The following is a 25,074-nucleotide window of genomic DNA, read 5'->3' as shown; positions in this document are numbered from 1 at the left end:
ATATAGTCAAATGTTGAAAGAATTATAGACCGAATTTTATATTTAAAAATATAAAAAGGAAATTCTGTAAAACATACAGAGTGTTAAAGTTTATCTATGAATGACAGAAATTATCCAGAACTACTACTGGCTAAGCTACACTAAGGAAGTACCTTTGATTCCATAGTTGAAAACTCCTATTAAAATTATTCGCAGCTAGCTGTGACATTTGTCGCGTCTTTCCAACCACTACCATTTTAGCAAGCCACAACAAACAACATGAAATATAATATTTATATTATTGATAATTTTAATGTTTAACAGGATTGTAATCACTCTTCTATGTTATTGTTAAGTTACTGTTGATACCCTTTTATACAATGGTAGTGTGTTCCACAGATCATGGAGGTCAAGCCGATGTGGTGTTTGTGATCGAAGCCACGGCAGTTAATGGAGCATACCTTGCCGAAATCAAGGCAAATTACATTATTCCTTCTTTAGAGTGAGTATTCAAAGATATCGATAATAGTAGCTTAAAATACACATCATTGTAGACACTTTAATCAAGGAAACATAGCAAAAATCGATGACAATGCCTTGGTTGCTGAAACAGCTATTTCATTTTATGGCATTGTAACATATCAGGCAGCAGATTGTCTACCCAACCTCACAGCTGATACATTTGGCCCTTTTTATGGTCCAGGGAAGGTTTTAAATGCAATTGATAAATTAGAGTAAATGCTTAAGTGTGTTGGAAGATTAACAACATAATGGTCCTGTTTCTTAGACTCATAGGTGGAAAAGGAGAGTCACACGCAAATATTGCTGAAGGCCTTGCGACTGCTATGTGTTGTTTTGACGAATTGCAGCTCAAAAGAGATCCAAATGTTGTAGCACAAAAACATTGCATTTTAGTATGCAACTCTCCTCCATATTTAATTCCAGTGTTTGAATGTCAATCTTTTGCTGGAAAAAATGCCGAGCAATTGGCTGCCATTCTTCAAGAAGTAAGTTTTTCGAGACAAATTGCTTGAAATTAATTTTTTTATTTCAGAGAAGTATAAATTTATCCATTATTTCGCCACGTAAAATACCTCAGCTTTATAAACTATTTGAAAAAGCAGGAGGAGATCTATCGTCTCAGACTAAAAATTATGCCAAAGATCCTAGGCACTTGGTTCTTTTAAAAGGATTTTCGTGAGTGGTCTTTAGTGAAAATTTTTGTGAGCAAAATTGATAATTTCAAAACTTCTTCCAGTTTAAAGGAACGAGCAGTAACTCCCCCTCCTGGTAGTGTACCCAGTCAAATAGTCTCTTCAATGACAATTACATCAATGCCCAGTCCACTGCCTGGAAATGACAGTCCAATTCACACTACTTCATTGGGTACTCCTCAGAATTCCAGTCTGATGGGCGGCACCTCTCCGACAGTAGTTCAAAGCTCACCATATATTTCTCCCAATCATCCATCACCAGGTAATGTACCTATTTTTTATTTTTTTGTAACTTTTTATACTTTTAAAATTATGTTTCTAGTCAAAACTTAAAAAAAAAATTATTTCTATGCAATAATCCTTCTTTTAGTAACTTTTTATTTAGACTGAATTCTCAGTAGGTAGAATGATGACTGGCAATCAAATGGGTATGGGTATGACGGGAATGCCTGCCCCACCGGGCTATCCAGGTAATTAGATATTTATATTTTTAATTTGTGAAAAAAAAATATCTTTGGGGCTATGCAATTTTCTTTTTTGTTGGAACTACTTAATGTTGTTTTTTGTATCTTATAAGGGGCAAGACCTGGGTGGCAGATGCCTCCTCCAACTCAGCAACCTAGGGGCTACATTCAACAAGTGAATCAAGGTAGTCAAGGAAACAGTACCACAGTGGTGGGAAGCGCCTTAATTGCGCAATTGAATCAGCCGCCTTCAATGGCGGCTGGCAATGTTGGTGTCAACCAGTTTGGTCAATGTAAGAGTCATCTCCACCTGATTGTTATTTCAATGAAGGATTCTTCCTAAAATGATTGTTATTCATCTATTTTGCTTAATATTAATTTGCTAAAAATTGAAAAATTTGGCCGTTATTAAAAGTAAATATTTTGCAGTAAATGCCAGTTCACCAATGAACAAGATTATGAATCCCCAGCCGAACATTCAAACCTCGATGGCACAAAACCCGTCAATTCAAACCTCAATGCCTCAAGTGTCCCAAAATACTCAAGTGGTAACTTCTCAAGCGCAGGTAAATTTTTTAAAGCTAGTGTAATTAAATTTGACTTTAAAAACAAAGAAAATGACGATTCTATAATCTACCAGATTAGATTTTTCTTTAAACAATAATCATACATCAGGGTCCATATTTCAGCGTGAAACAAGAATTCCTTACATTCAGTATATTTGGTGCATCGCTCAGTTTTCATGTGTGGCATTTTTAGTAATTCTTTGAAATGTGGTCATGCTAGTCAATTCGCCGAGTATTCAGCTCGCCTGTCTAGATCAAAATATACAAATGTAAATATATCTATAGTGTCGTATTTTCAGGGAGCACAGCAACCGACTCAACAAATGGGTGGCAGAGAGAGGCACACGATTTGGCATGGCGTGCTTGAATGGATTGAAAAACCGAAAAACCCCACGGATCAGCAGAAAATCATTAAACAAGTTCCGTGCACCGTGTCGTCCAATTCAAAAGATGGTGAACCAGAAATGTATACTTTATTCTTTTTTTTATTCTTTATTATTGAAGAATGAAATTACAGAAAGGCAGACAGTTGGCCACCGAAATTAATAATGCAGCTGATGCCTAAACAGTTGATAGGTAACATAGGGGGGTCGTATCTCAAGAATTCGAAATCTGTTCTTTTCCACCCGACGCAATGCGACGAACTGGAATCGCTCACTAGAGTTATGAATTCCGGCTTCGTAAGTTTATCACTATAAGATAAATAAGGAAAAATATTGACTCTATGCTTTAGGCCGGTTGCGTACATTTTACCAGTATTCCGAACCATACGGCTTGTGAGATTAAAGTCCTCATATTATTGTACACAGCAGACAAGAAAGCATATTTGGGTTTTATACCTAATGATCAGGTGGCCTTCGTTGATCGATTGCGTAAAGTAATACAACAACAAAAATCTACGCAAATACGACCGGTAAATGTTCCACTTTAGAACCCAGACTGCAGTTTTATCCTCTGAATTTTCTTAGGGTGGTAATGGGCAACCCATTAATCCCCAAGTGGGCCAACTACCCATGGGGACCGGCAACCCATCAATGGGCGGTAACAATCCTGTTTCTTCACAAAACGCTCAGCAACAAGGTCTTATGATATCGCAAACGAACACTCATGCCATGGGCGGAGGACAGATTACGCAAAACTTGACAGCTCAAGGTTTTTTTTCTACATAAATTTGATCAATCGACTACTCACAAAAATAGGTGAAACGACACGTTTTGCAATTATTTTTTAGACTTGGTTTACGTACATACGTAGTTCACAAGTTGCAAATAGTGACTGAAAAACGTGCCGTTTTCATAATTTCTGTAAACAGTTTAGTTTTTGGTGAAATAGGGCAATCAGGACAAACGCTGGGACCTGGAGGTAACATGGGTCAGCCTGGGTCTGGTATGGGACAACCCGGTCAGCCAGGGCAATCTTTAAATCAACCTACTTCTGGAATGGTCCAGTCCGGACCTTCAATGGGTCAGGGTGGCAGCTCCATGGGACAAATGCCCACCAGTATTGGTCAACAGAATAATCCAAATATGGGAGGAATGATGGGACAAAACGTTGGACAGACAGGTAGGAAAAAATTTTACACAGTATTTGGTTGTTTTAAAATGTATCTTATTAGGCCCTAATCAGCAAAGTATGCAACAAGGAATGATAGGTCAGCAAGGCCAGAGAGGACCGTTCGAAAACCAGTTGCAAGTGGAGCGTCAACAGAACCTGGAGAAAATAAACAAATTGAAACAAACATTGGAAGCTGCGCAACAGCAGGAGCAACAGTACAAAACCCAATTGGAGCGGATAAGTCACATGAAAACCTCACATTTACAAGAGGCGTTACAAGCGGCCCAACACACTGAGATGCAGTATAAATTGATGGAAGTTAGTTACGTTCAAAACATTTTCTGTAGATTGACTATTTCTTCAATGTATACAAAATCTATCATTAATAACCGTGAACAATTCCTGTGATCGGCGGAATAATATTGAAGAACTAATTCGTGTATTAATGGTCCATTAATATCAACTCTATTAACATGTTCAGACATTAATTCACCTATTGGTTAAATAACTATTTGCTAATGTTCTACATTAATGTATCTTGATAACTTGTAGCAGCGAATGGCAGCCCAAAGCAACCCTCAAATGCAGCAAACGAATGCTCCCCAACAGAGAATGATAAGGCCTGTTATGACTAACAATCCCGGGTTGAGACATCTTTTGCAGCAAGTAAGATTGTGCTAGGCTAACATTCACAAAATTGTTATATCATCAATTTCCCCAGCAACCGCAATATAGACAACAATTGATTAATATGCAGCAAATGGGCAATAGTGGTAGAGGCCAAATGGGGCAACAGCAAATGGCCAATTCGCAGGGTGGACAGCCAAATCAGTTCGATGACGTTTCCAATTTTGATTTTAACATGATGTAGACGATAAGAATTTTGCGTGAGTTAAAATTTTGTTATTTTCTTTTTACACTAGCATGTATTTTTTTGTACTAGCACATAATGCAGGTGTCAAAAAAAAATTAGATTTGATTTTAAAACTTTTGACACATGTATGTTAAAAAGCCAAACAGACGTACAGCAACAATGGAACAATTAATTAATTTATTTTGCTGTTCAAAATTGAACAAAAAAATTGCACTACACTTAACAGTCTAAAATAATATTATCGATATTTTGCATTATACATTTATACAATAATTTTCAAAAACTTGGTATAACGATGTACAATACATACTGCTCGTTTAAAGTAACAAGTGAACTTGGGTTTCGGATAATACTGGAATAACGTTATAAATCAAAAGTATTTGTACAAATAAAAATAATAATCATTATAAACCAAAACTCTTAAACATAAGTGGAATGAAGGGAATTCTAAAGAAATCATTTTAACTTTTACCCTCACCATGTGGTAATTTATAAAAGCGACCGATACAAATCTACGGATGGCTACAATTTTTATTACTGATCTATTATTATAACAACAAAATTATTGTACAGTAATATCGGAAGAGGGAGAATGAATGCCCTCGATTTGTTTATAAATGTATACGTAGTACTTCCAACATCGAATAATATACAAATAGCGGAAACTAAACAGTGAGGATACTTAAACTTTAAACGGCTAAAATCTTTAATCCTCCAAGTTCCTGAAGGCCTGCTGGATGTCCTCATACAGTTGATCGAAATCCGCCTTGATTTTAGCCTCGCCGTCTTTAACCGGATCCTTGAATTTCATACTGCTGAGTTGATAGAGGATGTTACTCAACGATTCCCTGATGACGGCCCATGTAATTTTGTTTTCTGATTGCGCCGTGCTTTCAACTGCATGTCTGGCCATATCGTAAATTCCGATCATGTTTTTAAGCATACCTGAACAAAATTGATAATTAGCCGACTGATTATGAACAGTTCTTTTTTTCGTTTTGGACTTTGTTAATACACAATTTTAAAAGCTCGACAAGAAAGCCGAGTTTGCTACATACTAAAACAATTGCACGTGACGTAACTACGATCTCCATTGTCCTAGTCCGCATGAAGGTGTTTTAAACTTACCGACTGTCTTGTAGAATGGACAGAACCTGTCATATGCGGAATATGAATTTTGCTGTAGGAAGTCTTCCTTAAGCAATTTCGCAACCTCGAGGGTAATCTTGTCGCCTTCGGCCAATGAGGCTTTGCCTACTAGTTGCACAATTTCGGACAAATCTTCTTCTTCCTGTAAACAGATATTTGCATTTATCGGCCGTTTCTAAGCTGACAGACGTTACCTGCAAGATTTCTTTGGCTTTGGTCCTAAGCGGCACAAATTCCGGGAAGTTTTTGTCGTAGAAATCATCAAGGGCGCGCATATATTTGGAATAAGAAATCAGCCAATTGACGGAGGGGAAATGTTTGCGTTGAGCTAATTTTTTGTCTAATCCCCAAAACACCTGCAACGAGTTTGTTTAGTTAAAACGGAGTTTTAAAGAACTCATAATACTCATTATTTTTTCTCACCTGAACAATACCCAAAGTAGCAGAAGTCACAGGATCGGAGAAGTCCCCACCAGGTGGCGATACAGCTCCGACAATGGAAACTGAACCTTCCCTGTCTGGATTACCCAAACACTTGACGCGTCCAGCACGTTCGTAAAAGGAAGCCAAACGGGCTCCCAAGTAGGCCGGATAACCCGAATCAGCAGGCATTTCAGCCAAACGACCTAAAATGGTATAAGAAACCATACAAACTTTATAAACTTGTGAAACAAAAAAGGGATTTAAGATTCACTGCTCTAAAATTGCAAAATTCAATACAGCGTTAGTATCACTGAGATTTTTATTTGTTTTGCCTCGTTGCTATGGATAGCCGATTTAATGATGATAAATAATAATAGTCATGTCATCATTAAACATGTAACCAAGTGAATATATTATAAATCCTTACCCGAAATTTCTCTCAAAGCTTCGGCCCAACGGGACGTGGAGTCTGCCATCATAGAAACGTTATAACCCATGTCACGAAAGTACTCAGACAAAGTGATTCCGGTGTAAATTGAGGCCTCACGAGCCGCCACCGGCATATTGGACGTATTGGCTACAAGGGTGGTACGTTTCATAATGGATTCTGTTGCCCCGTCGATTTCCACAGTCAATTCAGGGAAGTCCCGAAGTACCTCAGACATTTCATTACCACGTTCCCCGCAACCGACGTACACGATTACGTCCGAGTTGGAATACTTGGATAAAGCCTGGGAAATTACGGTTTTGCCACAACCGAAGGCTCCAGGAATTGCAGTGGTACCTCCCTGCACGCAACTGGCGGAAAAAAGTTATAAGCATAAATTGGGGAATAAAGTTTTTCACTTACGGGAAGAGCGAGTCAAGAACACGTTGACCGGTGAGCAATGGATGGTTAGCGGGCAGTTTTTCACTCACTGGACGTGGTTGACGCACCGGCCATACTTGCAACATGGTATACTTTGTGCGCTCACCGTCGAATTCAGTTTCAAGAATCACATCCTGAAACGATTCAACCTCTTAGTAAATTTCCGAAAATGAAACTCACTCACTCACATCGACGGTGTAATTGCCGGGGACTGCGACATAAGTCACTGTCCCTTTCGCCTTGGGAGGCAACAGAATCTTTTGTTTTACCAGTGTGTTTTCATGGACGATGCCGTAAATATCACCACCCGTTAAATGATCGCCAAGCTAAAAGCAATTCACAATGACAAATTGAATCAATTAACATGTTATAGAAAAATACCTTAATACTGAGTGGTGCAAACTCCCATTGTGCAGTTCTAGAAAGGCAGGGTACATTCACACCCTTGGGGATGTAAATGGATTGGGATAAGTCGTTAATGTCCTTGAGGGGGCGTTGGATACCGTCAAAAATTGAACCCATAATACCGGGTCCCAACTCAACAGACAAAGGTTTACCAGTTCTAAGCACAGGATCGCCTACAGTTACGCCTGAAGTTTCCTCATAGACCTAAGAGATTTTTTTTTACTTTTCTATTGGGAAAACTGGTGCTGTCACATAATGTATTGATGCTTAGAGAAGTTGAAAAAAGGTACATTAAACTTTCTTCAAGAATTGTGAAGAGTATTGCCAAGATAAATATTTCTAACATTGTTATTTTAAGTTTTCAACTCTCATGAGTTCTGATATTAAAGTTAATGTTACCACTTTATCATATAAGAAGCAACATTGAATCTTTCAACATATTTTGAAAATATAAAGCACTTTCAGTTTCCTCCATGTCTAAATTTTCATAAAGAAGGATTTAACAGTTTTTGAAAAGCATCTAATGTTCTATCAAGTATGTGACACCCTATACACATATGGTTATAATACACTAATTCTGCACTATATTTCTCAATAGAAAATGAAATTAATTAAACATTATCTTAATAAGTTAAGTTGATTTGTATCATATGAACTAATCATGTGATTTCAGTTCAATATTTACAAATAGCCATAGTTTCAATTTTACAAATGAAATTAATGACAAATGTTAAAAATGAAATTTCACCTGAATGGTTGCCATATCTCCTTCTAAACGAATGATTTCTCCTACAAGCTTATTGTATCCTACTCGGACCAACTCATACATAGCAGAGCCGCTCATTTTCTCAGCAGTAACAACTGAAAATTATTAAAAGCTTTTGATCACATAATTGTCTTTGATAAAAACTGCTGTAAATAAAGTTAAAACTAAAATCTATAGTTCTTAAAACATAAAAGAAAATTGGTCAATAATGTTTCATCAAATTTCTTCTATTTACCTGGTCCGGACACCATATGGACATATCCATATTGGTCCTCTCTTTCTTCATCATCGAATTTCAGCAATTTCGACATTTTAAATGGTGTTTCCTATGGAAAATATAGAGAAATTAGAAAAACAGATCTCTTAACTACAATCACGTGAACGGTCTCGCCCATTATTTCAGGTGTGCGGCCAAGTCACTTGACTAGATTATACTATGAGAGAACCTTAAATAGTAACTTGCCGCTTGCGTCAAATTGTGTTGCATCCCAAAAAATTAGACTACGCCTAAGAATTGCAGAAGAAATTATTTGTGTGAATAAAAACGACAATCAATAGCAAAATAGTTACGTTCAAATAGTTAATTAATACTGTTCAATTATACAAGACGTGAATTATCCTACAAATTCCCAAACCAGCAAGAATCGATAACGACGGTTTAATCATTTTAAAATGGGATTTGAAGAGAGATTTGAATACTAAATTTCAAAGTGATATTTACACATTAAACTTACGCGTAAATAGTAACACCTCACCCACAGAACTCACAAGACGATGAAAAATGGAAATTGTTTAAACGAGAACGATAAAAGGATAAAAAGCTCTAATCACAAGACCGTCAGCTGACTATTTGTCATTGATATTTCATTTTTGACTTTGACGTCGTCAATTAGTCTTAGGGATTTTTAACGTTAACCTAGAGCAAGTAAAGTAGAGCGTTCCTGAGCGGCAAGTTCCTGAACTGCAGTTTTCATTGTCATTATTCATCAATATCTTCTGTCATTGTCTAAATTAACGTCAAACACATAAATTGTTTATTGTTTTCTTACATCTTAAAAAAGAATTTTTTAAACAAACAAAACATTTAACGTTTAAACTTCTGTTATTAACTTTGAATTGGTTCCGAATTCGGTACTATTGTGTTAATCTACATGTTAACCTGTGGACTTTAGGTTGACTCTTGGATCTGTACCTTATAATAAAAAATATATGAATTAACAGTTCCTTACACTCCGCCCCGACCCTATGTTGAGGTCGCCTAGCTCCCGTTTCATAAAATCCCTTTAAATATAAGAGAGCCATTTGCGTTGTTACTTTCTTACTTCAATAATGGCAAATACAGATTGTGCGAGTGACTCGGCAAGCTCTATTGGGGACGAGGAAAGAGTACGAAGGTTGTTTCAAGCTTGTGATGCAAATGGGGATGGCTATATTGATAGGCAAGTTCCTCTTGTCTCTTAGAAGTTCTCCTAAATTAAAAAAAAATACTTAAATTGTTTCAAATACAAAAAATTCATGTTAAAAGCTTGAATATCCAAATTAACAATATGTGTCTAGATTGTACTCTTGAAAATTCATGAATAGTTAAAACAAGATTATAAACGTAGCTGTATTTACCAAAATTATGCAATGTAATTTTGCTTTTATAGCAGTCATAACAATTTGTAATGTTTGTACCTTGGGCTGCACTACATATAATACCAATCATAACATTTAAATATACCAAAATAAAGTTTGTAAGACAGTTTGAAGGAGTTGTTCATGGGAATATATATGTGTAATCTAAAACACAGAACACCAGAGCTAAAATATATGAGATATCAAATGAGGGTTTCATGGTAGCTCAAAATGATATAAGAGCTTTTATTTTATTTCATACAATTGTTTAAGTTGAAAGTAACAAGAATTGTCCTGTGCTTATGATGATATTATGTTTATGATGTGTTTCATGTGTCTACCTGTCAAACTAAAAAAACTACATTATGAGGAGTATTTGTTCTGTAGAACTTTACTATTATGTTCTACATTTCATAAAATTTAAAATTATGACATAAGCAAAATATCTATCATTGTATTTTATAAATTACAGCCACGACTTGTTAGCAGTATGTAGAGAATTATCATTGGAAGATTCACTGGATGAATTAATGCAGCAATTGGGGGCAGATTCTCAAGGACGTATATCTTATGAACAGTTTTTAAATAGACGGCTGGCTTTGCGGCCTGAAATAGACGCCTTAAAAAGCATTAATAAAGACAACATTAGTGACAACAGTCAAGGTAAACATAATGTCCTGGATGTAGGTATTTGAAGGGCTAACATCAATGGAAACATTTTAGGCAAGGTTGATAGTTGGGAGTGGGATTCGGGAGCAAGAGACATGAGTCCTGTACCAAAAACCATGGTAAAAAAATTTGAGAGCAGTACATTCATCAATGAAGAACTATCCAAGGCAAGTACCTATTATTTATATTGTTTTTATTTAACTGTTAAAAAGTAAATAATTAATAGTTTATGTCAAAGTCCAACATCTTTCTAGAAATAATCCACCATACATTTAAAAAACCAACATCTAATATTTGTCCTGAAAATTTCCAATATGGTATTTGCAAATAGGGGCAGTTGTTTTCATATAGGTCACACTCTTCACTGTATTTATCCACCCACACAATTGACATAACTCCTAAGTTCATATGACGAATTAGTTTTCTATTAAAGGATGATTTTATATACTTCAAGTGTTTCACAGATTGGGGATTTGCCATGTTTAAGGGCACTAAACTTATATTGTTTGCAGACTCTATGTATTTGGCTCTGAAACTAGAAATCAAGCAATTAATTTGCTCCAGTATATAGTCAAACTGGTTTTGTCCTAATTTTAAACTAGATACCTTTTCAAATCTGGGTTTAACTTGAAGGATAGTGCAATAAATGTAGCCCCTGTAAAATATAAACTAGATTGGAAGGGGGCTTGCACAATGTCTTCTTTTACAGATTTAGCCACATCTTTGTAGTCTTTAGTTATTATTTTCCAATAATTTATCCACTTTTCTACAACAGTTCCTTTTATTTTTTTATTAAACCTGTCGGTGGTGGATTTAAGATGTTTTAGTGAGTTTTCAGTAAATGGTCTTGTACTTGACCTTGTAATAAAGCGTTCAAACATTATATTTTTAATTTAGGGGCCAAAATTATAAAAAGTTTCAAGTGAACGTGTACGTTTGAATTGCTTATTAACTTTGTTGATTTTGATTGAAAGAGGAACTTAACCTAGAAAATAAGCGATGTTGTCAAGGAATGAAGGAATTCATATAAGATAGACGTTTTAAAATCCATTGAAACAAAAAGCGGGTTGCGGAATTTTTTTAATTTAGTCATTTTTAAAATTCTTATTTTATTTAAAATTTTAAACTGGCATGCAGTCTCGTATATAGATGAGGACTGTAAATATGGATTAAAAATCAAGATTCCACAATTGTCTCCAATAATACTGTAATTTTCTGGGTTATTATTGTACCGTCATGAAGCAAAAGTTCAAAGAGTAATTTGTTAGGGATTTTAAGTTGGAATTTAGTGACGTGTTTGAAATTTTTCGATTCATCTCGCCTTTTAAACTATGAAGAACACTTTATACGGCGTGTCCAAGTTCAGAATTTTCAGTATTGGGTTTTCTCTCCAAGATTGTATCTTGCTCGTAAACGGCAATAGATACATTCTTGGTTAAAAGAGCGAAGAGTTACGTTCTCAAGGAAGTAGTGTCACAATGCAAATCGATCTATCAAATGATGTAAAATTTCTCATCTGAAGAAAAATTTGATGTGGTAAAGGTAGACCTCAAAAACAACAATCAGAACGTACTCGTTTCGTTTGAACTACACATCCATCTTACCCATCTCTTATTCTTGTAATCTTATTCTATGTAGGCAACCATCTAGCGTCTTTTTTCATGCAGAGTACCTTCCCGTTTCCCCCTGCAGGGTCGTAACCCTTGTATACTATTAAACGAATCCCGTTTTAAACTGCGATTTATCGTAGGTTTATAACATGCGAAATCACGAATGGAGACCTTGTTTTATTTAGCTTTGTGACAAGAACGTACTTTTGAGCATCACAATTTCCACTTTCATCATAAACGGAAAAAAGAGTTTTGTACCGACGCCCACTTTCACTCACTAAGTGACAGTTACACGACAGTCACTTTCATTTTCCGTGTTAAGAACATTTTGTTTGTTGCTGCGCCAACAGTCTACTGAATCATCTAAGAAATTTTATCGCTTCAAAACATGCAAAAAACTACTTTCTTTTGCAAACGTACAGTTCACTTTATTGAAATGTTTACATTACCGAAGTAGTCGAAATAATAAACGAATGACAAACGAAATAATAAGCAATATATATATTGTAATAGTGATAAACATTTTTTAATTATCAGAAAAACGATCTACAATTTTACTCTGCTTAAATTGGCGCTCAGCATTGTCTTCCATTGCTTGCGCTCGTAACTTACGAAGAATCAAAATTTCCACATATGATAATATATGATTTTCTTTCAGCTCAATCTAAAACTTGGTTTAGAACTTGTATAGCTTACGCGTCAGTCACTACACTATTAACTTTAATGGGAACGTCGTTATCGTCCTAATTGTCCCTCTCGTCCTCCTTATTAACATCATTCGTCTGCTGTAGTGCAAACAATGTTGAGATTCAGCATTTTTAATAAATCAAGAACATTCAATGACGCTCTGATAAAAACATCAGCATTAAATCGCAATCACTTCCTAATTACTCACGCTTAAGGAAACATCATCTTCATATTGATCACTGGTACAAAAGATATTGTTCCAACATGTTTGAATAGTTTGCCGATTAACTAAATTCCAGGTCATATGCAAATCAAAAAGAGCTTCTCGTAATGTTACTTGTTTGAAAACCTCAGATATGTTTTCAGATTTATTTGATAAGACAAACGAAATTAGAAATTTTCGGTAGTATAGTTCAGTAAATTTTATTACGTTCTTGTCTATGGGTTCAATTGATCGAGTAACGCTGGGCAACATGCACATGATAAAAATTAATTCATTTTCGCTGCCTCGTTGTTTTTTTGAATGATGACTTGGTGCATTATCTAATAGTAGCGCTTCAATAAAAGCGCTGTTACTATTGAACTTTCTGTTTTTTTTTTTTGTAAATTTTTCACTTACAAATTAAATAATCCTTAATTTATGAATATGTAGAACATTTCTGATTACAAATTCATTGTCATATCACAGGGAGAAAGTGCTTGTGGAACCATTTCAGGAATATTACAATTTTTAAATGAGCGCGGATTTTTTACTTTTCTTATTATCTTTGGCTTTATTTCGTGTGTGGCTGAGAACTGTTTATGTTATCGAATGTTTACTGCAGTATAGGTATGGGTGTTTAATTCAGTAAATCCTTATCGTGGACACACTGTATAAAGTCGAAAATGTTGATTTATATTTTAACAGCCTGGAATAAGAACCTTAAGAGTATCAGGGGGTCTTTAACATTTTTTCCCAGGGTGAATATTAATCAGCAATTTAAACTTTTCTCGAAAGCTTCTTAGAAAGGAATTCTAATTTGCGAACTAATCTAGGGAGGCTTGAAAGGATAAAGTTCTTTGAAGAGTGAAACTTAAAGGTCCTGTAAGGTTCTCTTGTCATAACTGAGGGAAGGTTTTCGTGCATTAATAACAAAGTACATTGCTTGCAAACAATTATTATTTTCATGGCATATAACGTGGAATACATCTTTTTCATTTTCCTTTTTATTTAAAAGTCCACTCATAGCCATCGTTGGGTTACGTAATGCGCGGCGCCTCCAAGCACCGTCGCGGCGTCTGCGACGAGTGAGATAGAGAGAGAGAGAGAGAGGCGAGCACTTTTACTACTTTCCTCGCTTTAGCGATTCTTGCTATCTCCTGTAGTGCATTCCTGCTGTCTCTCCTCCTGCGATGCGGACCTTTTGCCTCTGCTTCGCAATTGGAAATTATGTAGGTCGCGCCTCACACGTATTGAATTACTCTTCCTATATCACTTAATTAGTGTTGTGTTCTCGAGAGTCGAAGATCGCGGTTTGGTTCTTGTGCGATCGTAATGGTGTCTGGATAGGCGTTGACATTAGAGAACTCCGACGTAGTTAGCGGTAGTGTGCGGGTTTATAGACCGTTTTTCAGTGTTCAAACGACATGGTTCAAGTCTTCAAAAAATGTGTGACACATTGTGGCTGAAGAGCTCGCCAAATGCCGGAAAAAAATTTTAAAATCGTCTTGTTAAATAGACGAACAGATTAATCCAATCGTTATTGAAATGAATAATGATTGTTCAATATGGTAAATGTGCTAAGGAAATGCACATACATGTACATATAGACTTCCACCCGGATCTTAATCACATAATTAAAGAAATTGCATTAGTAGGTCGTAAATAATGTATATGATATAAAAGGTTGAAATATTTTAATCAACATCACGGGACTGCGAACTCTCTCATTCGACTTTTCTTCATTGGTCTTCTTAATGAGAAAAAAGGTTTTAACGCTGTTTACTTAAAGAAAATCCTGTTGTTCGTTCTGACGTATGTATTTTTAATTAAGATTGAAGATTTTTAAATCATGTGCCTGCGAAGGCATTTTAAACAAATTTCGATAATCAAAAATGCAGTTTTTAACCCGCGATGAGTCGTTCGAGGTTAACGGGGTAGATTGTCTGGTTCAAAGGCAAGTTGGCGTTCACAATACATTGGAGTAAACGTAACGTAAATATTATGGCGAGTTTTAGATTTTTTCACCTACATAGAATATTGTGTGTGCCGGGTCTTATACGAAAATAATGCATGAAAAGCCTTTTATATGCAAGAAAGGCGGCTTCACCCCCCATGTTTCATTCACCTGATCTGTCCTCTCTTCTCAAGTTATTCCTATATATAAATTTCCCGTTAAATATATGATATCACTACACATTTTAAAACCAGCGTGCGTACAATACAATTTGCAGGCATAACGAACATACTTAAAATGCATTGCGTATTTGTTTTAACTGCATTCCCGGCCCTATTTTAGCGAATTTGACACTCCATAAACCACACGGAATGAAGTGGTTTTACGTGATGGCCAAATAATGGGTTCGACCGTGTTTATGTATGGAATGTTGGATGGTTTCCTACCGTTGGGATTGCTATTCTCATTTCATATTACTTCATAAGATATAGGTGTTCATTATGCGCATGACATCTGACTATTTAATAATTATTTGTAGGTTTGTTTTCATAGAATTTTAAAATGCATTTTGATTGTAACAGATCTCTCAGTAAAAAGAGCCTCCGTGCTCTGGAAAGATTTGTGGAAAGAAATGTATGTAGTGATTTAATTCATTATTTATAGATGAAACCTGTTAAAGTCGACGTAAATACCATCAAACTTAAGTATTGTAATATTAACATAGTATATTTGCAATACTGCGCCATTTTTAATCACACCTACAAATTTGCTATTTATACGAAGCGATCACTAAATTGGGTGGTCATAATTAAAATCAATTACAGTGCAATCCGTTTATAATGGACTTGAGGGGACCGAGAGATTTAGTTCATTATACCCGAGTGTTTTTCTTATAAGAATCAAACAAATTATATATATAAATATTTTTTTTATGCGTTTTAATGCCTATCTAAACAGGAATAAAATACTTGTCTGTTAAGATAACCTTTTAAAAACATTTAATATATAGAAATTTACATTATTCATAATTATTTCTCAAAGAAATCGGTTATTTTCCTTTGATTAGAGATTTTTTAAATATAAGTCTTCTGTAGATGCAATTTAATTTTTTTTAAGTCATCCAGAGCTGCAATTGCAGTCATCGCCAATCATTTTTCCAAATTCCTCTGCTTTCATTTGTAACATTGGCCCACGTATTGGGGAAATTATTTTTTCTTTTTCATTGACATCACTTAAATAACATTTCGTCGACCCCGGAGTGTGAAGGCAAACGTATTGTTTTCTTTTAATCATTAGTTTTCCAATCATTTTTAATTTTTTCACGATTCTTCCAAATATTTAACACCGTGGCCTATTTAATCTCATTTTTGAACATACAAATTAATGAAACAATCTTTTCTCAATATCATTTATTATTGTCAGTTTTTCGTGTAACGTAAATAATCGTTTTACACTTTTAGTCATAATTTTTTTTTAAGACAATTAAGGTGTGCGGAATAACGTACACAGGCCAACTGTAAAGGTTGAATCGGAATAAAATCTTGTTTACAACTGTATCAGAAACGATCGTACCGGGGAATTCCTGGAAAACTTCATTCATGATAAAATAAACAAAAAAATTTTGGTTCAGTATAAGCAAGAATTTATTATGAACGAGTTTGTATTGTCCGAAAGTTTTACTTATGATTTTATATATGGTTAATCTGGGACATGAAAATTAATTCATTACATGTGAGTTTCCATTACATGTGAGTTTATTATAAATTGATTACACTGTAGTAGAAAGCCCGAACCTTCCTATTACTGCATGAACACTGCAAAATATTACACTTTACGTTTTCTCATTAATCAAAATAGAGACTTTAACGAGGGCATTATGTGACTGAAAATAGTGCCTCGACAGTGTATTTTTGTGCCACTGCAAACGAAATTTTGTGCAAACTGGCGGGGGCTGAAGTTTCCCCAGAAAATACCGGTACTGTGGGCGGAGGGGACAAAAGCTGTTTGACCACTTACATTTTCAATCCCGTAGAGACGTGCACCGGAAGTCCGAGCCCTGAAAAGTTTTTTACTTCGCCATCACCAGGTAAGTTTCAGTTGCTACTTAAAAACAATGCTATACTATAACACAAAGTAGGTTCTGAATCCGATTTAATGAATCTAGTACTATACTCAAAAAAAATAAGTTGATAATGGTGGCCAAAAAATGAAACGCTCGATTTTGGCATCGACAGAAAAGATTGCTTTGACTCATAAATAAATCCAGAAAGGAATAAAAACTTTTTTAGAAAAATTCGTTTTTTTCTTATATTTGCGTAAATATACGGAATTTTTAATTTGAAAACTGCCCTCTATTCAGCTCGAAATTATGCAATATGACCGTAATATATCCGTTTGCTATGCTTATCATATCAAACAACTGTCACCTAGTATACCAGTCTTACATCGGCGACACTGTATACGTTTTAGGAACTCTGAATACCTCCCCGCGCCTTCACCAAGATGACATCACTTGTTTCTCACCCTCTCCCGTCAACACGCACATGCATCCAAACTTCCTTTATGGTAAAACGTTGCCCGATGGAAGACCCAATTTTCTCACAGATTACGGATTCAATTTTCAAAATTATGGAGCTTTAAGCACTAGTCACCACAGCAAGTGCTGCGTGACCGGACCGTTTGGAAACGAGCTCAATTTCGGTCATCTGTATACCATCAGCAAGACGGAGAAGGTAAAGCAGGAAATGAAAACAGTTGTAGCGCATTAGGACAGGATCTAGGTCAAATTTAATGCTTTTAGGAGGAACGAACGTACGATGAGCCGTATACGGGAGACTTAACGAAAAGGTCCTGGCTCTGCTGTCCAGGTTCTCAAGGTCGTGGCGAAAGTGACCAACCACCATTGTTGGAAGAGGTCCACAAATCGCCTATAACTCCCTCGGAGACCATTACCCAGCCCCCCGGGCATGGGTGCAATGGAGCGTGCGTATGTAGTAATTTCTGCTTAAACGGCGCAGATGACTCAAAATGACTATGATTAACAGTTATTTCCGGTTATTGTTGTTTGTTTAGTAAAAAAGTTGTTAAAGCCAAATAGATACCAAAAAAATTACCTACAAGGTAAATCTTCTAGCGAGTTGCAGCATTTACTAATACATATTAATTTCGGGTTCCATTATTTGTTGACTCATTGTTAACACCACTTTATTGTCATGTTGAAATCAATTAACATTTCGTCAATTTTCAGGATTTTGTTAATTAAGCGGTGTGGGTATGTTAAAATGTCATAGCATGCTCAGGAAGACATAAATTACTTAATTAACTTAACATGTCTGAAAACTAGCAGGATTAGCAATCACCATTTTGTTGTAATGAGGTGGTTTTCCAGTGCTCCCCTACGTGTAACTTTACACGTTTAATCTAATTTCGGTTTCATGTTGGCTTATTACTTAAAATCGTGTACGTGAAGGTGACATTATTACATTTCCTACAATATCGTGAAAGTATATACTTTCGCTTAATATAGATTGTTAAAAATATATTAATTGTATGCATTAAAATGCAATGTTTATCATGAAAATTCCGTCAACTTTAGCTGAAAAGAAAACATTAGCCGCATTTGCATCTAATTATTATTATGTTGCGGATGCCAGCATGCATTTTAAAGTGGCTTTTATTTAATTTGTGAGAACCAGCTCAACTTTCTGGCTAAATTTAGATTTTAATGCTCTGCAGGAGAAAACAACTGGGCGTGCCATATTAACGATACAGATCAACTAATTATTGACGATAAGTTTTCCAGAAATTCCGTTAAATATTGGTTTAAAGAATCGATTAATTATTGAATGTTTCTCCGTACCTTTGTAATTTTTACATTTATTAAGCTAAATTTTTAAAAATTATTTACTGTTATTTTCTTTGATACGTGCTACTAGGAAACGCATGGACATTAATTAATATTCCGTGGCGGCTGATATCTAGGCAATAAGACAAATGTTTTCTTCGGAATTTTGGTTATCCAGTTAAAACTGGGCGCAATAATTTCTTTACATAGAAATTTAGTGGGTGAATTTTTATCAATAAGGGTTTCAAGAGTGTTAATCTGTCCTTTTCCCGTCTCTTCCTGTTATTTAATTTCATAGCTGCTTGATTAAAATATGGAAATAATTTGGGTCAAAGCGATTAAAAGGATTCTACCACAACAGTAAGAATAAAATTATCAGCAGGGTACTAAATAGAGAGGCCTTATTTGATAAACGTTTTGTCCGACTATATTGCATATCGATTTTACGGGGTTCATTGGAACTTTAGACTCAATGCGTAGTTTAAAATAGCATATATATATGTCGCGTGAAGATATTCCGCGCTTTCTTGAAATGTTTACTTAAATTCTAATAATGATTTGTTTAAGTTAAATCAGTCGATGTTGTCACCATATATTTTTAATTTCCTGATGTGAGTTAATCGATATGTCTTTGAAATGAATTTAGTGATAATCATGTTGTTTTTCTTAAGGATTGCATGAGAATGGAAAAGTATTTGTTCTCTTAAAAGACCGGTAAAATCGATTTTAATTAGTGTTTCAAACGAAGACTGAATTCCTTATGTGCTTAATTCTCTAAATTAATTTGTTCGTTATAAAATTACTTTTAGGCTTTCGATTCCAAATGAAAAATTACACTTTTATCGATTTACCAATTGGTTGAGCACGCGTCAAATAATCGATAAATTTTGTGTTAAAAAAGTAACAAGTTCGTCTTTCAATGTCAATCTTGATCAAATACAGAGTTATATTTTGAAATCCAATTCCCATATTGAGGAGTTGACATTGAAAGGGAAAATCGTTATACGGAACAATGAGACGAAGAATGAGGGTGATTATGGCATAGTTCCTCCTCTGCATCATAATAGAAGCTAAGAAAGGCCCTCAGCCTGAGGGTATAATCTATTGTTGGCTTAGGTTAGGCCTTTTAGGTCAACGGTAATGTTAAATCGATGTTGGGACTTGGAATGCTCCAGTGGTGTTGCCGCAATTTCGTCGGGAGAAAATCGGACTGGAACAAGGACCGAGTGAAATATCTGCTCGTTCTTCTTCGCCACCTCACTCACGGATGGCGTTTAGGGTTTATTTCATATGTCAATTAATTAATTAAAACAAAAATGAAAATACATTTTAATATGGTGGATTCTTTCTTTCTGTTTGTTGTTTTGCGACTTTAGCAAATAATATTCGTTTACTTAATCTTTCGTTGAATTTCAGGATCGACTTCAAATTAAACTTGACGAACAAGCCCAAAGGTACGAAGAACAACTCACCGAACTGCATTCTGTGATAGCTGAGCTTACCAGGAAGCTGCACCAACAAAGGACGATGGCCATAACGGAAGAAGATGAAATTTCAGGTTGCATGTTTGATATCCGAAATGGAATGAACTGCAACGAAATTCTTTTAGAGTCCTGCACCAGTGCACACGAAGAGTCGATAACGTGTCCCCTTGAAGTGAGTGAATTGGAACCCCTGGAGCACGAACTTTCGGACCTCGAAAACAAAGTACCGGTAAGTTTCGTGGAAACGTAAACATTGCAATTTTATTACAGTTCGATATCAAATTGTTATCGAACGGGAGCAAAGGTGCACGCCTAAAGTATCTAATGAAGGGTCTAATTGCTAAGTTTCATAGCAGGTAAATGTACGTATGAAAATTTCCAAGTTTATGGTAGGTAAAGAAATTCACTTAAAAATAACAATTTTTCCTAATTCTGAATTCAATTCACTATAAGACAGCAATTAAACTTTAGCTTCCTATTTCAGTTGCCTGAAAGTCCTTTAGAACTACCCGAGCCGAAACTAACCTCATCCAATCAAGGGAATTCCGACCCCTCGCCATGTTTTGACGTTATCGAGCCCTTCAAGCAAGAAATCACGTCTCTAAAGCAGCAACTCCACGACGCCCACACGCGTCTAGCGCAAATAACTTTAAGCAGGATAGAAGGGGCGCCTGGAGGAGACGAAACGGCTCTAATGAACGTCAATCGTCCGTCGAACGTTTGCAGGTCAAACTTGCAGGAGTCCGAGTCCCCGGAAAGTCAGATTGAGACCGATTGCGAGCCCAAATCTTGTGCAGATGATAAAACTGATGTAAAATATGGTTGTATAGTTCCAATTCATAAGGCCGCTGTGAAGAACGAGGCGTTTAATATTCCTGTTGCCAAAGTGGCAGAACGGTGAGATGATATTCTTTTTGTGATCTATTAAAGAACTATTAAAAATCACGGCTCGCCTTGAAAAATAGATATTTTTCCCTGCATAAATAAAAAATTGTCAGTGACAGTCGCTGAATTTGGAAATTCACATATGTATATAGGTATTATCGATTCAAGTGGAAATATAGGAATTAGGTAAAGGGGAGAAGAACCACATGAGGTTTAATATACCTTCGATAACGATCAACAATGAAATGGGTGGAGTCAGTTCCCACGACGTCTCCACTTCCATGCTTAGATTAGTATCGATCTTTCTACCTTCGCGGCAATGGAAATTTTTAAAAATATAAGAATAAAAAAGCAGCAGTAAAAATAAATTAAAAAAAAACTATTAATACATCACTAGAACTTATATGAATTAGTAAAAATTTTAAAATGGTAAGAGATCTAGTAACACTGGATTGACTTCGCTCGTGTCAGCCACTAGCGTCACAAACCATTTCGTTAGACTTTATCGGACGCATATTAATACTTATGCACTCTTTCTCCCACTAGCACAATGTCTATGTTTTCATTGGACTGTTAAATACCTTTATATTCAATTTCATCACTGTTCTTCATATTTATTCAGGGGAAATGATTTCCATGGAGTACCGAGATTATTTTTAGTAAGTGGAAATAATATTTAATAAATATGGTACATAATAAAAGTTATTTTCCGAGCAGCATAAAATTGAAAAGATCGTCAGATAGGGGTGTGAGTCCCAATGAGCTGCTTAATTCGGATGTGTCGACAGCAGTTGCGGAACACATCGTTGGGGATATTTTACGTCAGTGTGATGTCAGCTCGGAAAAACAAATTCTGGATCTGGAAATTAGGAAAATTAATGCTAAATTGGAACACACTCGATCTCAGAACACCGTTTTAGCACTTACGCTAAGCGAGACTAAGGCTCATTGTGATAGGTAAGATTGGTTGTCAATCATTTCAGGAGATATAAGTAAAAAACCAACTATTACAGTAATTAGTGGAAAAATGTTGTTATTGCTGTTATACAGTTATTTACATCTGCCTTAACAACGCTAACATTTATGACTTTCAGATTAGCGCTTCTATGTGGCAAATACGAGTCGAATGCAATAGCACTGCGACTGGCGCTAGGCGTAACGGATCGAACCATAGAAGCTTACGACGTGCTGTTAGCTTTATTAGAAACCGAATTATCGCTGAATGAGGAAAATCCTCTGACACTGGAAAATCGAACTGCAGCCGAGACAGTGGCGAAGCAGTTGTTAGCCCATTTGGATCACCATCAAAATTCCGATGTCATGCTGTCGCCGTGGCAGAACCACGTATATAGTGCTCCTGTAGAGATGTATGTGATTCTTCTGATGGTTAAAATTTCAGTATATGTCAAATTTAACCACTGTTATTGTCTATGGTTTATACCGGTAAAAACGCCTGCAGTTTCGTAGCGATTCAATATTTTCAATATCGAGTTGGAATATATTTATCGTTATTGTGTTTAGCCTTTGACGTAAAGGTTGATCAAGCTGAGTTTAATTTTAGTAACGAGCAGTGGACGCCGGAGCATGAGTTGCGCCTTCGGGAACATGTCTCCAAACTTAAGGCCGAAAGAAGCAATATCCAAGGGACTTACGTCGCGTTGGAGTCCGCTCAAGTAGAAAATGCACCCGTCAGGCCTTCGAGTGTTCAAGAGAGCCGGAAGATGGATTTGGAAATGGCCGTGTTGATGCAGGTAATCGTCGGACGAATATGTCCCTTTTCATTCGCAATATATTCGATTATTCAATATAATCCTATTTGAATGATCGAAACTCCGGTTTCTTCATCAACTAGGAATTAATGGCCCTACGCGAAGACAAAGCCGATCTGTTATCCAAGTTATTCGTATTCGAAAAAGACAAAAGTGCCATGGATTTAAAGTTGAAATATATCGAAGGGCAGCAGAAGGCCCAGTCGGCTACTTTAAAGAATCTCCAGGGCCAACTGAAGGATACAGAAGGACTTTTGGCATTGGCCACGCAAAACAAGGTAATTTGTAACTGGTATTTGATAGGCTTAACCAAGCATTTAATTGATGTGGATTTCCATCTTTAAATTTATATACTTAGGAAAGAGGATACTGCGACGCAGAACATGCCCAGGGTGTTGAATTGGAACTGATGCAGGCATTGGCGAGAGAAGCGAGACTGAAAGTTAGATTGCAGGAGTTGGTAGCCACTTTAGAACAGGTTACCAAAAACGCAGAAGCGCGGTTGTTGGAGGGTAGGGAAATCGTGCAAGAACTGACTCACACCAATAGGTATCCTGCCTAATTTGAAGAAATTTAATTTTAAACGTTTACAAACACAGTTTTAGCGTTATAGCTGAGACGGCAGACCAGCAGATTAAGAAATACCAAGCCAAATTCAAGAAAATCGAGCACCGAATGCTGAATATGAGGGAAGAGCATTCAGCAGAAGTAAGTGTTTGAAACTGAAATTAGTGGCCGCTGGGAAATATAAACAATGCGAGCAACTTAATCATAGTTTTATATTTGAGAAGATTAAGGTATAGTACCACTTTGGGGCCTATTTTGCGTTATCTAACGCAGAGCTGGAAAGGGTCATAAAGTCTCATTGCGTTGTTTCAGATTTTACCCACTAGAATTTATTTTTTTATTTTCCAATTTATATTGTTTCGATGATTTAGTGATTGTTTCAGGTACAAACGTTGCAGCAGAAAATAGCGACATTAGAGACACCGCCCACTAATAGTTCTGAAAATTCCTTAAATTCAATTCCTATGTAGGCTTTACTATATATTAATATATTTATTTATTTTGCATGTATCCTAACGTGCAATAAATAGTTAAAGTGTTTCGTAATCAGGATTTAATCGTATAATATTAATACGTTTTATATGCATTTAATTGTACCAGCATTATTTATGTCTGGGTAAACGCTCGAAATTTCAAACTTAAACTATTTCTCGCAGGAAATATGTCTTCTATTCAAGCATTATTTATCAATGGAAAAAAGGTTGAAGCAGTAGAATCTCCGGCTACTTGGTGCTGAGTCTATACCGGAGAATGAAGTTGTGCCTCGCTGTGATTAAATAATAAGAGTGAATAGGAGAAGAGATTTAAGTGTTTTGTTGATATTTATTAAGTGTTGTACATTCACGTTTATGATAATATTTTTTAATTTTATGCTAAAAATGATCTTCCGGTGAGAAAACATGCCGAAACATACGGGTTGACAAAATTTTACATGACATAAATTAAAAGGAAGAGAACAATCATAATTATTTTTTATTGCTTCCTGTGGTAATCAGGAGTTCACTACAAGCCGGAATTAATTATATATTTAACGGCCTTAAGAAAATTAAATTTAATTTTTTAATTAAAATTAATTTCAATTTTCGGCCATTTATTCAAAAATAAGACCCAAAATATTGCGTCAGTGACATATACTTCTTAGGATTGTTTATTCAGTTTCGAATTAATTTCTTTACTATGTATTACAAGCTATTGTAATATATATATTTATTTATTTCACTAGCTTAGTAATGATCTGATGTAGACATTTACTAGCGCCTTTGTAATAAGAATTAATAGAGTTGTCAACAACAACATTAAGTAGGAATATGAATTTTTAACAGAAAAAGACTTCCATATATGTAGCTATCCCTCGGAATTGCGTCTGAAATAGAAGATCATCGGAATATTATTATTCCCATTAAGTACAATGTATAGGTACTACTCGATGCAGAATGTTACATTGTACCCTTTAATTAAACGAGTAATATTTATTTTATATTGTATCGTTTTAAATAAACTGATGATAACGTTGGTAGCTTCTCA

At 35.7% G+C, this 25,074-nt stretch overlaps 4 protein-coding genes across 12 annotated transcripts; 2 read left to right on the top strand and 2 right to left on the bottom strand.

The window, feature by feature from the left end:
* The first annotated feature begins 206 nt into the window (after window positions 1–206).
* LOC136345974 (mediator of RNA polymerase II transcription subunit 25-like) lies at window positions 207–4,769 on the top strand. 3 transcript variants are annotated; one of them, XM_066294727.1, is made up of 16 exons: window positions 207–481; window positions 534–713; window positions 767–986; window positions 1,034–1,176; window positions 1,238–1,455; window positions 1,592–1,663; window positions 1,771–1,950; window positions 2,087–2,223; window positions 2,523–2,689; window positions 2,741–2,903; window positions 2,957–3,136; window positions 3,192–3,375; window positions 3,556–3,786; window positions 3,839–4,095; window positions 4,333–4,443; window positions 4,499–4,769. In XM_066294727.1, the coding sequence occupies exons 1-16, from the start codon at window positions 360–362 to the stop codon at window positions 4,646–4,648; spliced, it is 2,715 nt and encodes a 904-aa protein (XP_066150824.1). In that variant the 5' UTR covers window positions 207–359; the 3' UTR covers window positions 4,649–4,769. The 3 variants fall into 3 exon arrangements, with proteins under 3 accessions (XP_066150824.1, XP_066150823.1, XP_066150822.1); XM_066294726.1 differs by having other exon boundaries at window positions 208–481; window positions 1,595–1,663; window positions 4,330–4,443; XM_066294725.1 differs by having other exon boundaries at window positions 208–481; window positions 4,330–4,443.
* A 42-nt stretch (window positions 4,770–4,811) lies between these two features.
* On the bottom strand, window positions 4,812–12,439 carry LOC136345976 (V-type proton ATPase catalytic subunit A). 2 transcript variants are annotated; one of them, XM_066294736.1, is made up of 11 exons: window positions 12,153–12,439; window positions 8,498–8,588; window positions 8,245–8,357; window positions 7,473–7,700; window positions 7,280–7,417; window positions 7,074–7,225; window positions 6,651–7,021; window positions 6,224–6,426; window positions 5,995–6,156; window positions 5,780–5,942; window positions 4,812–5,596 (listed from the first exon to the last, which is right to left on the bottom strand). In XM_066294736.1, the coding sequence occupies exons 2-11, from the start codon at window positions 8,571–8,573 to the stop codon at window positions 5,358–5,360; spliced, it is 1,845 nt and encodes a 614-aa protein (XP_066150833.1). In that variant the 5' UTR covers window positions 8,574–8,588; window positions 12,153–12,439; the 3' UTR covers window positions 4,812–5,357. The 2 variants fall into 2 exon arrangements, with proteins under 2 accessions (XP_066150833.1, XP_066150832.1); XM_066294735.1 differs by lacking the exon at window positions 12,153–12,439 and adding an exon at window positions 8,997–9,146.
* On the top strand, window positions 9,266–25,062 carry LOC136345975 (colorectal mutant cancer protein). Of its 6 annotated transcripts, none has more exons than XM_066294733.1 (14): window positions 14,100–14,615; window positions 16,859–17,087; window positions 17,471–17,733; window positions 17,802–17,987; window positions 20,262–20,403; window positions 20,455–20,558; window positions 20,814–21,226; window positions 21,932–22,171; window positions 22,309–22,581; window positions 22,776–22,965; window positions 23,067–23,261; window positions 23,342–23,532; window positions 23,583–23,691; window positions 23,934–25,062. In XM_066294733.1, exons 3-14 carry the CDS (start codon window positions 17,545–17,547, stop codon window positions 24,018–24,020), a joined length of 2,319 nt encoding a protein of 772 aa, XP_066150830.1. In that variant the 5' UTR covers window positions 14,100–14,615; window positions 16,859–17,087; window positions 17,471–17,544; the 3' UTR covers window positions 24,021–25,062. The 6 variants fall into 6 exon arrangements, with proteins under 6 accessions (XP_066150826.1, XP_066150827.1, XP_066150830.1 ...); XM_066294732.1 differs by having other exon boundaries at window positions 16,781–17,087; XM_066294734.1 differs by having other exon boundaries at window positions 14,100–16,976; window positions 17,034–17,087.
* LOC136345977 (mitochondrial import inner membrane translocase subunit Tim29) lies at window positions 10,725–12,127 on the bottom strand. Its single transcript, XM_066294737.1, has 2 exons — window positions 11,155–12,127; window positions 10,725–11,083 (listed from the first exon to the last, which is right to left on the bottom strand). Exons 1-2 carry the CDS (start codon window positions 11,427–11,429, stop codon window positions 10,768–10,770), a joined length of 591 nt encoding a protein of 196 aa, XP_066150834.1. The 5' UTR covers window positions 11,430–12,127; the 3' UTR covers window positions 10,725–10,767.
* Window positions 25,063–25,074: the final 12 nt, after the last annotated feature.

The sequence above is a fragment of the Euwallacea fornicatus genome, chromosome 21, assembly GCF_040115645.1.
Source record: "Euwallacea fornicatus isolate EFF26 chromosome 21, ASM4011564v1, whole genome shotgun sequence".
NCBI classification, from domain to species: domain Eukaryota; kingdom Metazoa; phylum Arthropoda; class Insecta; order Coleoptera; family Curculionidae; genus Euwallacea; species Euwallacea fornicatus.
Note: the sequence above shows the minus strand (reverse complement) of the source record. Positions and strands in the feature narration are given on the sequence as shown.

What these genes read in the sequence shown, in the direction of transcription:
- LOC136345974 (XM_066294725.1), top strand. Translation starts at nt 360, where the DNA reads ATGGTAGTGTGTTCCACAGATCATGGAGGTCAAGCCGATGTGGTGTTT. An exon ending in TGCCCCACCGGGCTATCCAG is followed by an intron (nt 1,664 to 1,770) that starts GTAATTAGATAT and finishes GTATCTTATAAG; the next exon opens with GGGCAAGACCTGGGTGGCAG. An exon ending in AAAGATGGTGAACCAGAAAT is followed by an intron (nt 2,690 to 2,740) that starts GTATACTTTATT and finishes ATGAAATTACAG; the next exon opens with AAAGGCAGACAGTTGGCCAC.
- LOC136345976 (XM_066294736.1), bottom strand. Translation starts at nt 8,573, where the DNA reads ATGTCGAAATTGCTGAAATTCGATGATGAAGAAAGAGAGGACCAATAT. An exon ending in GTTCTTGACTCGCTCTTCCC is followed by an intron (nt 7,022 to 7,073) that starts GTAAGTGAAAAA and finishes TTTTTCCGCCAG; the next exon opens with TTGCGTGCAGGGAGGTACCA. An exon ending in AGCTTTGAGAGAAATTTCGG is followed by an intron (nt 6,427 to 6,650) that starts GTAAGGATTTAT and finishes ATACCATTTTAG; the next exon opens with GTCGTTTGGCTGAAATGCCT.
- LOC136345975 (XM_066294729.1), top strand. Translation starts at nt 9,592, where the DNA reads ATGGCAAATACAGATTGTGCGAGTGACTCGGCAAGCTCTATTGGGGAC. An exon ending in TCAATGAAGAACTATCCAAG is followed by an intron (nt 10,716 to 20,261) that starts GCAAGTACCTAT and finishes GTTGAATTTCAG; the next exon opens with GATCGACTTCAAATTAAACT. An exon ending in ACCTCGAAAACAAAGTACCG is followed by an intron (nt 20,559 to 20,813) that starts GTAAGTTTCGTG and finishes TTCCTATTTCAG; the next exon opens with TTGCCTGAAAGTCCTTTAGA.
- LOC136345977 (XM_066294737.1), bottom strand. Translation starts at nt 11,429, where the DNA reads ATGTTTGAACGCTTTATTACAAGGTCAAGTACAAGACCATTTACTGAA. An exon ending in TTAAACCCAGATTTGAAAAG is followed by an intron (nt 11,084 to 11,154) that starts GTATCTAGTTTA and finishes CTTGATTTCTAG; the next exon opens with TTTCAGAGCCAAATACATAG.